Source organism: Parambassis ranga, chromosome 5, assembly GCF_900634625.1.
Source record: "Parambassis ranga chromosome 5, fParRan2.1, whole genome shotgun sequence".
Taxonomy (NCBI): domain Eukaryota; kingdom Metazoa; phylum Chordata; class Actinopteri; family Ambassidae; genus Parambassis; species Parambassis ranga.
The window spans coordinates 8,185,757-8,197,310 of NC_041026.1; the positions used below are offsets into that span (position 1 = coordinate 8,185,757).

Below are 11,554 nucleotides of genomic sequence, written 5' to 3' on the forward strand. Positions count from 1 at the left end.
GAGAATCACTGACGAAGCAGGTAAACACACACGAGCGTGTGTGTGTCTGTGTGTGTGTGTGTTTAGCTTGCGGCTGCCAAAACACAACCCTCTGATGTAACAGAGTGACAACATGACAAAGACAACAGAGAAAAGGGGGGGGGGGCGTTCTCCAACGCAGGGAGGTGTTCACTGGGTCATCACAGACCGGCCGCCACCTCCTCCCATTATCTGCTCCTTCAGGGCCGATCTCACGAGCTAACATGAGCAACTGTAGGCAGTTAAAGTCAACCGCTGTGAGGGCAGCGAGCCACCAGGATGACAGGTCTGGTTAAACAGGTTCTGAGGGGAGAGGCTGATACTTGTTTAACTGTTAGGTCTCCGCTGCTGCTGCTGCCTTTCTAACCTTCAGCTGTGTGTTTGTGAAGTGTTTCATCTTCTAATGCAGCATCGTTTGGGTTCATGTGTCTCTGTTTATAAATGCTAATCTGATCTGACTGCAAGCAGTCGTCATATTGATATTTAATTCAATTCAATTTTTATTTATACAGCACCTTCTACAACATCTACAACATTGTCTCTATGGGTGCTTTACAGGAACCCAGAGCCTGAACCCCCGAGCAGGCAAAAACTCTTCTAACAAAGGGGACGAAACCTTGAGCAGGACCCGGCTCACAAGGGAGAACTTCCTGCTGACAGTCACAGAAGCTTAACTAATGTATTTCTTTAAATCCAGCACATATCCGCAGCCCATTCCGATGTTTATCTGAGCTTTTTCTTCCCAAGAAAGTCCCAGTTGTTTCAGTCTGGTTACTCTCTCTCTCAGACTCTTAGTAATAAACAGACAGACCGCATGAATCAGCAGACTGGCTGGACAAGTGATGATTAAGCAACCTAGCATCGCATGTAAATCTCATCTACACTTTTGCGTTGCTTTTTTTTCTCACAGACTTCAAAGCAACAAACTTGCAGCGCCACATTTCCAGAGATGAAATGCACTTCGTGAAGCTGACTGACACTTGACGTGGCAGCACACACACCTGCTCCAAAAACACAATAACAGAAGACCGAAGACATGCAGGCCGGTAAGTGACGGGGACGGCTCTTGATTTTTTAGCTTGTGTCAATAGTTTTCTAAGTTTAAACATAAACAAGGCGTTTGTCTGCTCTCAGCTGTGCAGCTCTGCTCATCATCACATGATGGTGCGTCTGAGGTCTGCGCCTTCACTGAGCCACACAGCCTATTTGTGAAGCAAAGTGAGAGCAGATAATGATGGCTACTGTTCCCCTTAGTTCACCAGGGGGGCTGTTTATTAATAGGAAAATCATCCAACACATGACTAAAACCATCCTCTGTGAGATATTGCTGAACACTAGTGCTATCCATTAACAACAAAATAATGATGAAGTGTGTGTGTGTGTGTGTTGGTGTGGCCTGGGCAGCATGACTGACTCACTGGATTTTGAGGCATTTCATTTTTTTATTTTTTATTTTTCCTGAAACATTTTTTTTTGTAACATATTTTTTTCCAAAAAAAACAAAAAAAAGTATATCATGCCCACTTCCTAACCTCTACTTGATAAAAAACTAACCCATTTATAAAACACATGGTCATCATCATCATCATAAAAAGTTAAACCATACACCAGAAATGATACCGTTATTTACACAAGCCCATTAAATTACAACATAAATTAGAAAATATTTACATCCAGGACCAGACCACTGGATAAAATTCTATGCTTGGAATTTAATGTCTAATTAAAAACATTTTTTTTTTTTAAAAAAGAAAGAAATATGTACATTTAAACACACATTCACACCACACACACACACTCTGGAAGGACTGAGCTTGTTAAGTGTTTTTTTTTAATCCTAAGGATGATGAATACATTGGTCACAAAAATGTTCTACTCTCACTGCCATGTTTAAAAAAAAAAGAGAGCAACAATGGGAGAACAGCTATGCTTGTAATCCACATGAACACTGAAGAGGTTTCTATTGTAGCAGCTCTGGTTTCTGACCGAGCACACACACACACACACACACACACACACACACACACACACTGAACAGACCAGGCCTACACAGGATTCAGATCATCTCCCACCAACAGAGCACAATAACACTGGAACCATTTGGAAGTGGTTGTACAAATCAAGCACACAACAAAAAAAAAGAAAAGAAAATGAAGTGGATTTTTCTCTCTCTCTCTCTCATATATATATATAAAAAAAACTGTCCTTTGCAGGTCCATGGAGACACAGGAAATCAGCGGATTTGCCTCCAGACAGAGCAGGAGGGGGAAGAGCTGAGAGGAATTCACAGCCACAGCAACTCATCTTGAAATGATGTCCTCGAGGAAGAAGTAAAAAACATGGCTTTGTTTTTTTTTCTCTCTTCTCCTTGTCAACAGACTACAGGTCCTATAGGGTTGAAGCCCATTGGCCCCTGTGTGGAACTGCATAGTGTGATGTGTGTGTGGGCTCCTATTTCAACCAGTCCAGCACCGACTTCCGCCAGTCTGTGAAAAAATCCTCTTAAAAATATACATTTACAGTGTGAGCACACACAAATTCAGCTCATGACAATACTAGATATGGATATGGACAAAAAAAAGTCCAAAGAGGGGCAGACAGGGCAGGTTTAAAGGTCTTAGGGGGGGTTGTGAAGTCCATCAGGATTCTCCTGAGCGCTCTCATTTCCTGTGCTTGTCCATTTTGTCGGTAGATTTACTCCCACTGTCTGAGGATCCCTGGGTGTCGCTACCCGAGCTCAGGTACATCTTGTCCACTTGTTTGAGCGCCTCATTCAGGTAGTTCTGAAGCGAGGTCATAGCGGCGCAGATGGCCGGAGAGCCGAAGCCGTGAGTGATGAGGCTGAAGTGGGTCAGGCAGCCTTGGATTCCAGGCTCCAGGATGGGTGCAGGCCGAGAGTTACCCAAAGGTGAACGGTCCTGAGTGAGGAGGTCGGTGAACTCCTTACAGATCTGCCTGAAGCGGCAAAAAAAATCAGAATTAGATTAGATCAGAAAGTCACAAGTTCAGCTGTAGATCTGGAAGACGAGGCGCTTACTTGGCAGCGAGGAGCATGTTCTTGCGGGAGTTCACCTCGTTGCGTTCCACGTGCGGCCTGCCCAGGTATTCAGCCATTGCTTTCGCGGGGAACTCAGTCTCACATACATATCCAAAGTCTCTCGCTAAATGAACGGCTTCACCTGAGAAGAAATGAATACATGAGGTGTTAGAGGGCAAAGCAATAACGATTGAATCTGTCCAGCTCAGCACTTTTTTTTTTACATTAGCAGCCTGACATGAAACCAGCATCATGGCACATGAAGTGTAGCAGCTGAATTACAGAATAATCAGCTGTGTTCATGCTGGAGGGGGGAGAGGAGCTACTGAGATGAATATATTTCCATCTTGGGGGTGGTTTGACTTGCATGGTCATAATGGGCTTATGTGGATAAATGCTAGCAGAGAGAGAGAGAGAGAGAGAGGAGCCCCGAGGCACCAACAGCTCCGCTTATTGATAGACACGCATATCACTTTGGGATGCAGGCGGCTGGATATTCAGCAGCACAAGCTTTAAGGTCAGCTGGCCCTCCTGGCGAGACGAACACAAGATAACAAGGCTTAATTCAGCTTTGAAGGTCTCTAAATAACACGGGCCTCCAGTCATTCCCATGCACACAATCATCAGCCCCATTTAGAAAAAAAAAAAAAAATTAGGCGTGCAGGGAGCAAAAATATTCCACTTCCGCCGGCGGCAGGTACGATTGCATGATACAGGGATCACGATGAAGCAGCAGCTTTTTGTCTGAAGGTGTTGTCATTCTAACTACACTGCAAACAGAAAAAGAAAGACCGGATCCCCCAGAACTAATTCACAGGATCTGAACTTTCCTGTAAAGTGCTGAAACACTAGTGACTTATGCACATGCTTGCCAATCTCAACAGATTAAGGCCCCCTTAAATTTTGGATTAATTTGCGAGTATCGCCGTGGCAACAAACAGACAATTTACGTGCAGCTGACAGCGCTGCAAAAAGAAACAGACTTTACAGTCTGTGCAGGGTTTTTTTTAAAAGAAGGCTTTAGGTCGCACACATGCTGCATCAATAAGGACTGACTTTCCCACATTCTCGCAGCATTAGAGCGACATTCCAGCCGATGCAAAACAGCAATTACGCCTGAGAAGGTGCTCGGCACCACTGAGTGACATGTCATACCTTCTACTAGCGAGGTGAGGAGCGTAACGTTGGCTGCCTTCCTTCTTCCTGCAGGCAGGTTGAGCCCGATTTTATCCAGTTTTTCTCTCAGAGATCGGCCTCCATTTTTTGACTTGGCTCTGCAGAAGGAGAACAAACAGACATTTATATATGACAGATGTATAACCTTTATATTAACTATTTCCTGGGTGTTAAATACACAGATTGCATGAACAACAAAGCAAACACAAGCTGCCTCTTGACCTAAAAAAATTTAGACGACTAAAAAAACAGCAGAGATCAGTCATACGGACGTTTGGAGAAGCTCTTGAACTCCCCACTTGCCATGGCCGATTCAGTTTTACGCATGACTGGCAGGCAAGCCCCCCCCCCCCCCAAACGCTATGAGAGGGTGAGAGAGGGAGCATCTTTAGGGAGGCTTGTGTGTATGAGTAGTAAACCCCCCCCACCTCTGTCCCCTCTCTACCAACGCCCCCCCCCCCCCTATTGCTATATGACCTACTTAAAAAGGACTGAGTCTGTGCATGTGTGCATGTCAGCATTAACACAGACACATGGGAAGTGGCAAACATGCACTCCAAGTACAAAATGCTCCAGGTCTCAGGGTGTGGAGTTTACGTGTAGTCCCTCGACAGACTGCCACACAAACATATGTGCCATAAGGTCAACTGCTCTGACACACACACACACACACACACACACATGGAGGAGCCTTTAGAATGGTACTGACTGTGTTGATGTAACCTATCCCCAAAAGGAAGCACCGAACCAAAATTGCAGACCACACAAAGAATGTCACGAACCTCGCTTTAAAAAAAAAAAAGATGAGCCAGAGCAACTGAGCCAAGCTGTGCTTTTAGAAAGGCCTTTCCCATGGGCTGCTGAGCTTTACACTGCAGATCACTAGAGCTACAACTCCACAGTTTTAATGATCATTCATATCTTTAAGCATCATGCAGATAACACTGATACTTGATTTTTGTGTGAATCTGCTGCATGCTCCATGTTATGATGAAGACATGAAATCCCACCCAGCTGTCACGTTGAATGAGTCTGAGCTCTGACCTGCGTAAGACGCCTCCCAGGAGCGATGCGTTCAGGCACTCCGGGGGTGACAAACGTCTCTGAACTTCCGCCACGGTAACCTTGTACTTGGACGTGGAGCTCAGCAAGGAAAGGCGGCCCGGCACCGAGCAGAACACCTCTGTGGGATTTGATACCATGCCCAGGAGGGACTCTTTCTGGAAGGGAAGACCCAGTGCGTTGCCTTTAGGTAGAGTGACAGGACCTGGAGGGTGAGGAGGGGGGGGAGAAAATGTGGGTAAGTTAAAGAGCAGGAAGTGCAAAATACAAAATAAAACAGACTGATTGCATGTGTGCACTTTTTCTGTGCTATAATCTGTGTGTGTGTGTGTGTGCACGATTGAGGAAACCACTCGGTACACAACCTAAACTTTAAAGTGTTTTGGAATATTTTTGAAACATTGTCCTCATGCCAGACACCATCCACAGACAGGTACGCACACACAGACTGCGCCTCATCCTAACCACTCCGCTCTGTTAATTATCTGGCCTCACAGATTGGATGATTTTAACTCTTTAAATGCACCGGAGGAAGTGGATTTGAAATACTAAACCCACCACAAAAAAAAGCACTGACAATCATCAGACAAACAACAAGAGTACAGCACACTACAATACACACAATAAGCTATCTTCATCCTCACCAGCAAGAATGCCCCCCTGATAATAAGTCCTCTGTAAGCGATCAAGGTTCCTGCCCCCTCGTAGTCCTAATACTGAGACAGAAATCACAGAAATCATGTGAGTGCTGGGGCACAGGGCTGGGGGTGACATGCCATTGTTTACCAGTGGAAAAGCTAGAATGCTGATAGCATGTGAGCATGGGAACAATCAAAAATGAGCCATCACAGGATTTCTGTTACAGATGCTAATGCTAAAATAGCGTGGCTTTATGATGCAGGTGGAGTCCAGTGCGGACCACATGTCAAAAACATTTCACAGGTTTTTCTGTCTAAATGCACTGATGAGCTTTAACGTGATGCGTCTCCAGCTTTATTAAAGGCCTGATGACAAAACAGCAAGACTTAAGTTTCCCCTTCAAAACAGTTCATGTCTCAACAAATGACTAAACTGTCCTTCACATGCGAGCCCTAATGCCACACCCCACCGAAAGCTTGTTCTGCAGAGATCAAATGTTAATTTCCCGTTAACATAAAAAAAGAGCTGCAAATGCAAGCTTAGTCAGCCTAAAGGTGATTCCTCTCCTCTCACACACACAGAAGTTGCTCAATTTTCAGCTGTACAGCCAGTCTGAGGTTCTTTGAAAGGGATCGTGTTTTTTCTCCCCCCCACCCCATCATCATCATTCAAACACCTTCACCGACAGAATAGGCCGAGGATCACATGGAGCTCAGATAAGTGCATCTGATGGCTGCTGGGATTATCACTGTGAGCACAAACACAAGGCTCCTCCTTTGCTGTGCTCCCTGACATGCCACTATAAAAAAGTATGACATTTCCAAGTGTGTGTGTGTGTGTGTAGAGTGAAAAAAAAAATCATAATACAGGCCTTACAGTAAATTTCCAGCTCTTGTCAGTAATTACTGTACTAAGGCACATGTACCCCGGGCAGCGTTTTCCACAATAACTCTCTTTTTTTCCCTTTTTGTATTTTATTTTTAACCCCCACTGTAAACGTTGTTGTGTTAGTCATAAACATGGGAGAACATTTTACCTTTTTTGATGACTGTCTGATCTGCCATAATAATACTGTGGTCATCTACATGCTGGTGGAAAAAAGGAGACAAGTAGTAATTAGTGATCAGTTACTTCTCATGAAAAACTAAATATTTACACATTTTTATTTTAGGATCGATAAGAATTGGTGCGTAAAAACGCACACATGCGTAATTTGTGACTTACTTGAACATCCTCCAGCCCGTGGCCCATGTCGTGCATGCCCATATTATCACCAATAACAGACGAATCCAGGCTGTGTGCGTGTGGGTTCAGCAGCTCCGGCCGCCGGAACCCTTCCCTCCTCACTCCGGACGAGCCTCCCTCCAGGCCCAGGATCTGACTCGCAATACCGCTTCTCCCGTGCGCGCCGAGCCCCTCCTGGCCTTGTCGGCCCGGCCACGGTTGCTGCTGGTTCGACGAAGGAGACTGGTGTAGGGAGTTGATGCTGAAGGGGTCGCCGAGGTGGGAGTAAGGGTCGCTGGATTGCGGGTAGGAGATGGGCTGGTACGGAGGCGGAAAGTACGGGGGCTGGAAGTCCGAACTGGCCGAGTGTGAGAGGGAGGGAGACGGGCTGTAGAGGTGCTGACTGACCGCCGGCAGGTGAGGCAGCCGCGGGTTCCCATTGCTGTTGCCATCGTGCCTTTCCTGGGGAGGGGGACGGGAGAGACAAGGCAGCTGAGACGGATGCCAAAAAAGACGCAGGTGGCGGCGACAACTGTCACTCAGGGAACTAAGAGGCAGGCAGCGCTGCAGCGTGTCCAGAGGAAAGCTGAGCAGTTATTTAATGGAACCAATTAAAACAGATCAATGATTCAGATGTTTCATTTTTGTCTAATGTCATTTTGATTTGTTTCGTTTGGTTTTTAATTTGTATAATTGTTAGACTTTTATTTTGAAAATTGCCTCTTGCCTTTATGTCTGTAAACTTTTTGATTTTTATGATTATTTCATGGCCTTTTCCCAGCTGTTCTCTTCCCTTTATCATTAGCCTTTGTGGATTATTTAGAAAATGTGTCGTGGAACTTTTTTCTCATCCCACTTTCCTTTGGAAACTCACCTCACAGTCATCCTCATATTTCACGTTGTCTGCTAATTTCCACAACATCGTGAGATTTTACAGAACGTTCACAAAAACAAGAGGAAGACAACAACAAAAAAATAAAAAATATGGTGGCCTGTGAGTTAATCCAGGTGAGAGAAAGTCAGGAGCTTCCTGGTGCTCATGAACGCGCTTCGTTCTTCAGCTGCAGCGACAAAAGAGTCAAAGTTGTGGGTTGAAGAAAAAGCGAAGGACGAACTGACCGAGCGAGCGAGCGAGCGACTATCCGACCACAGACGTGAGTTTCCACAGCCACTGTGACAGAAAATGTTACCGCCGCGGTCTCTTCCAGCCCTTCTCCTCTCGGTGCTGTACTCAGTGCTTCTGCTGTGGAAGTGGGCGAAACATGTGCATAAGAAACTTGACTCCCTCTTATGGACAAAACTGCGATGTTCAGTCTTATTGGCGCAAATATGGGAAATATCTGCACAGAGCTTCCACGGGGGGGCGGCGCCCTGCGCTGATGTCACACGGAGAGGCGTTAGTGGTGGGGAAGAGCTGGAGATATCAGCTGATTGGCGGGACGGCGGTCCAATCAGAAGTCGGTCCGTCTGTACGGCGTCTTTGTGCCAGACGGTAAAAAAATCCATAAACTTCACTCACGGCCACTCTCCGTGTTTCAGAGTGAGTGCAGCCTCTCAGCACCTATAATCTGTGTCACTGTGTGCGTTTGACTCAAAGCCCGGCGGGGGGATTATAGCCACTTTAGATTTAGGATTATTGTTTATTCTTTAAGCCATTTTATAGTTATTTATACTATAGGCAAAAATAATACTTGTATTCAGTGTGTTTTTTTTATTTGTTGTATAAGCCAGAATTAATTTAATGAATTTAACAGGAAGGCTGCTATAGATTAAGATTAAGAATATAATAATCTAATGATAATATAATATAAATATATAATATATATTTATATTTATATTATATTCTTAATCTTAATCTATAGGTCACTTGCAGCTTCCTGGCTGAGTTTAAACCCTGTTGGCCTGCTGGTAATCCTAACAATTTTGCTAGTAATAATAAACTGGGATTTATTTATTCAGAAGTTCCAGGTAGGTTAAATTTTTTATAAAATATTATCTTATAATTTCCTCAATTATTATTATTATTATTATTATTATTATTATTATTACGCAGCTTGCTGGTGCAATGACTGTATGTGTCTTGCTGTCTTCTGTCAGGCTGGTCCCAGGCTGAACACAGGATAACAGGTATTCAAACATTCTGATGTTGGTGTTTCACAGCGGTGGTTAAGTGCTCGTTTCAAACCACAATAAGCCCCGGGGCTCAGCAGCATCTTTAAAAAAAACCCTGTAAAGCTCAAAGGATTCCGGCGAGCAGCGCTTTCTTTACGTCATTTACATTTCGGTGGAGCCGCTGCGTCCAAAACAACTTTGAAGCTTTGATATTCATCAAATCCCCAAAAACAGGACAAACAATGTTTTTCTTTCTTTTCTTTGTAATGAGCCTGTGTTCTGTCTGTGGACTTAGCATTCTAAAAGGTAATTACACATTATTATTTAATTATTTGGAATTTTTAAATATATCATTTTAAGAGTAATAAAGTTAAGGTCAGATTATAATTTCAGAGAACAGCCTGATGATCGGCTGCTGCCTGGGAACCACAGGACGTGGCCGGCTGTGGATTATCTCCGCTTTTCTGAGCTGGTGTCTGGTTGTGAGGTGAAGCAGAAGAGAAGCGCTGATTAAAATCTTACCATTTTTTTTTTTTTTTTTACGTTGGAACAGGGAGCTTAGAAGAAAGTTAGTCACGCGTGGCCTGACGGTAAAATGACTGAAGGATCCTGATGCGTCATTTTAATGATTGAAAGATTAAACAGATCAATTTGTTTTTAAATGTCAAAAGACGAGTTTTCTGTTAATTTGTCTGGAATTTGTAAAAGACTGATTTATGGCATTAATTTAAAATTCACAGCTGGCACAGATCACAAATTAATTTGTTTGATTTTTAAATAATATTTTTAAATATAGGCCTAATTTTTTAAATATTACACAGGGGTATAAAAAACGACCTGTCATGTTTTGTTATTTTGTGGAAATGTGAAATTGTAAACAAATAAAAAAACAAACTGTTTAAACGAATCATTAAGGAGTGTTGTTTCAGTCTGAGCGTGTTGTTTTATCGCTCATCTCAGCGGGGTTATAATCCCGCAGCCTTCTGGGCCTTATTGACATTAATCTCAAAGCGCGCGCTGCGCTGCGCGATCACAAACAGGTGATTATGGTGAAACGCAATAAAAACAAAAGCGATAAAACATGATGCAGGTTCGGTTAAATTAAATCAGCTGTAAGACGGAAAACACACACACGCACACACTCACACTCACCCTCCAGTCTATCCTCTCCAGCACAGACATCTGCAGGCTCCGGTCGCAGCAATCCCACTGAGATGCAGCGAGCGAGTGAAACCACGAGACTTTCACGCTGCTGACTTCACCTGGTGGCTGCGCAGTGCGCATGCGCCGATTCACCTGAATGGGACAAATCAAAACAAAAGCTCCTGGATGAAACTGCGCGCGTTCATCCTCACCAATGACTACATAAAGCATGAAATCCATCAAGACATTCAGATTTAATGACCCAGATTATTATAACAAATCTCATAATTATATCATACTGTTCAGGAAAAAAGGTGAAAAATAAAGATGAGGTAATTCCATCCTGAAGCTTCACCACCGCCTCAGGCTGACCCCAAGAATCTGCTTTCAAAAGCCGCTGAAGCTCTTTAAGGCCTGAGATGACTCCTGTTATCTGATCTCCCCCAAAACTTAGGCTTTAACTAATGAGCACATCAAAGTGTGGTAAGAATGCAGCTTATACATTTCTGGCTCTGAGAAAACAACCTCAAACTGTTCTGATCTGCTGGAAAATAACAGCAGCTCCAGCCAAGAAGAAACAATTACACACACACACACAGTGTTATATTAAAAAAATAAACACTGGTGTCATAATTTAAACGTGCTATATGAGCAGTGTTGATGCTTTAATAAATTAAAAAAACATGAAGGTAGCTATTTAATATTGATGCAAACGTTTTTATAATAAAATCCATATGAATAAAAAGTCAGATTCTTACCTTTCTCTTGCTGTTAATGAAAACACTTCCAAGGACTCTGCTGCATTTCTTGTAATAACTAAAAATGGACAGAAACAAATGCAGTTTAAAAGGTTTCCCTGACACACGCACACACTCCTAATTCTTCATAAACCATACAGGCCCACAGAGAGCAAACATATTGTATAAAGATAATGCATTGTTTATTTACATTTTAGCCACAATAAATGGATTATTTATGGTGCAACTTAGATTTAACAAGAAGCAGGCAGACCCCTTCACATGTTTTTATTCTGTGACCAATTTGAGTCTTTGAAAAACACACACACACACACACACACACACACACGCATACTGAGATAAGGATGCCTCTGCTTCCACCGTGTGGCAACATGAACACATTACA

The 11,554-nt window shown here is 43.5% G+C and overlaps 1 protein-coding gene across 4 annotated transcripts; it reads right to left on the reverse strand.

Moving 5' to 3' along the window:
* Positions 1-1,540: 1,540 nt before the first annotated feature.
* tfap2c (transcription factor AP-2 gamma (activating enhancer binding protein 2 gamma)) lies at positions 1,541-10,481 on the reverse strand. Of its 4 annotated transcripts, none has more exons than XM_028405364.1 (8): positions 10,421-10,481; positions 7,157-7,618; positions 6,969-7,020; positions 5,938-6,009; positions 5,276-5,498; positions 4,211-4,329; positions 3,056-3,197; positions 1,541-2,973 (listed from the first exon to the last, which is right to left on the reverse strand). In XM_028405364.1, the coding sequence occupies exons 1-8, from the start codon at positions 10,448-10,450 to the stop codon at positions 2,679-2,681; spliced, it is 1,395 nt and encodes a 464-aa protein (XP_028261165.1). In that variant the 5' UTR covers positions 10,451-10,481; the 3' UTR covers positions 1,541-2,678. The 4 variants fall into 4 exon arrangements, with proteins under 4 accessions (XP_028261165.1, XP_028261163.1, XP_028261167.1 ...); XM_028405362.1 differs by lacking the exon at positions 10,421-10,481 and adding an exon at positions 8,031-8,618; XM_028405366.1 differs by lacking the exon at positions 5,938-6,009.
* Positions 10,482-11,554: the final 1,073 nt, after the last annotated feature.

Coding starts and splice junctions, on each gene's coding strand:
- tfap2c (XM_028405362.1), bottom strand. CDS start 8,078: ATGTTGTGGAAATTAGCAGACAACGTGAAATATGAGGATGACTGTGAG. Junction 7,021..7,156: donor ACGGGCTGGAGGATGTTCAA/GTAAGTCACAAA, acceptor TTTTTCCACCAG/CATGTAGATGACCACAGTAT. Junction 2,974..3,055: donor AACATGCTCCTCGCTGCCAA/GTAAGCGCCTCG, acceptor TTGCCGCTTCAG/GCAGATCTGTAAGGAGTTCA.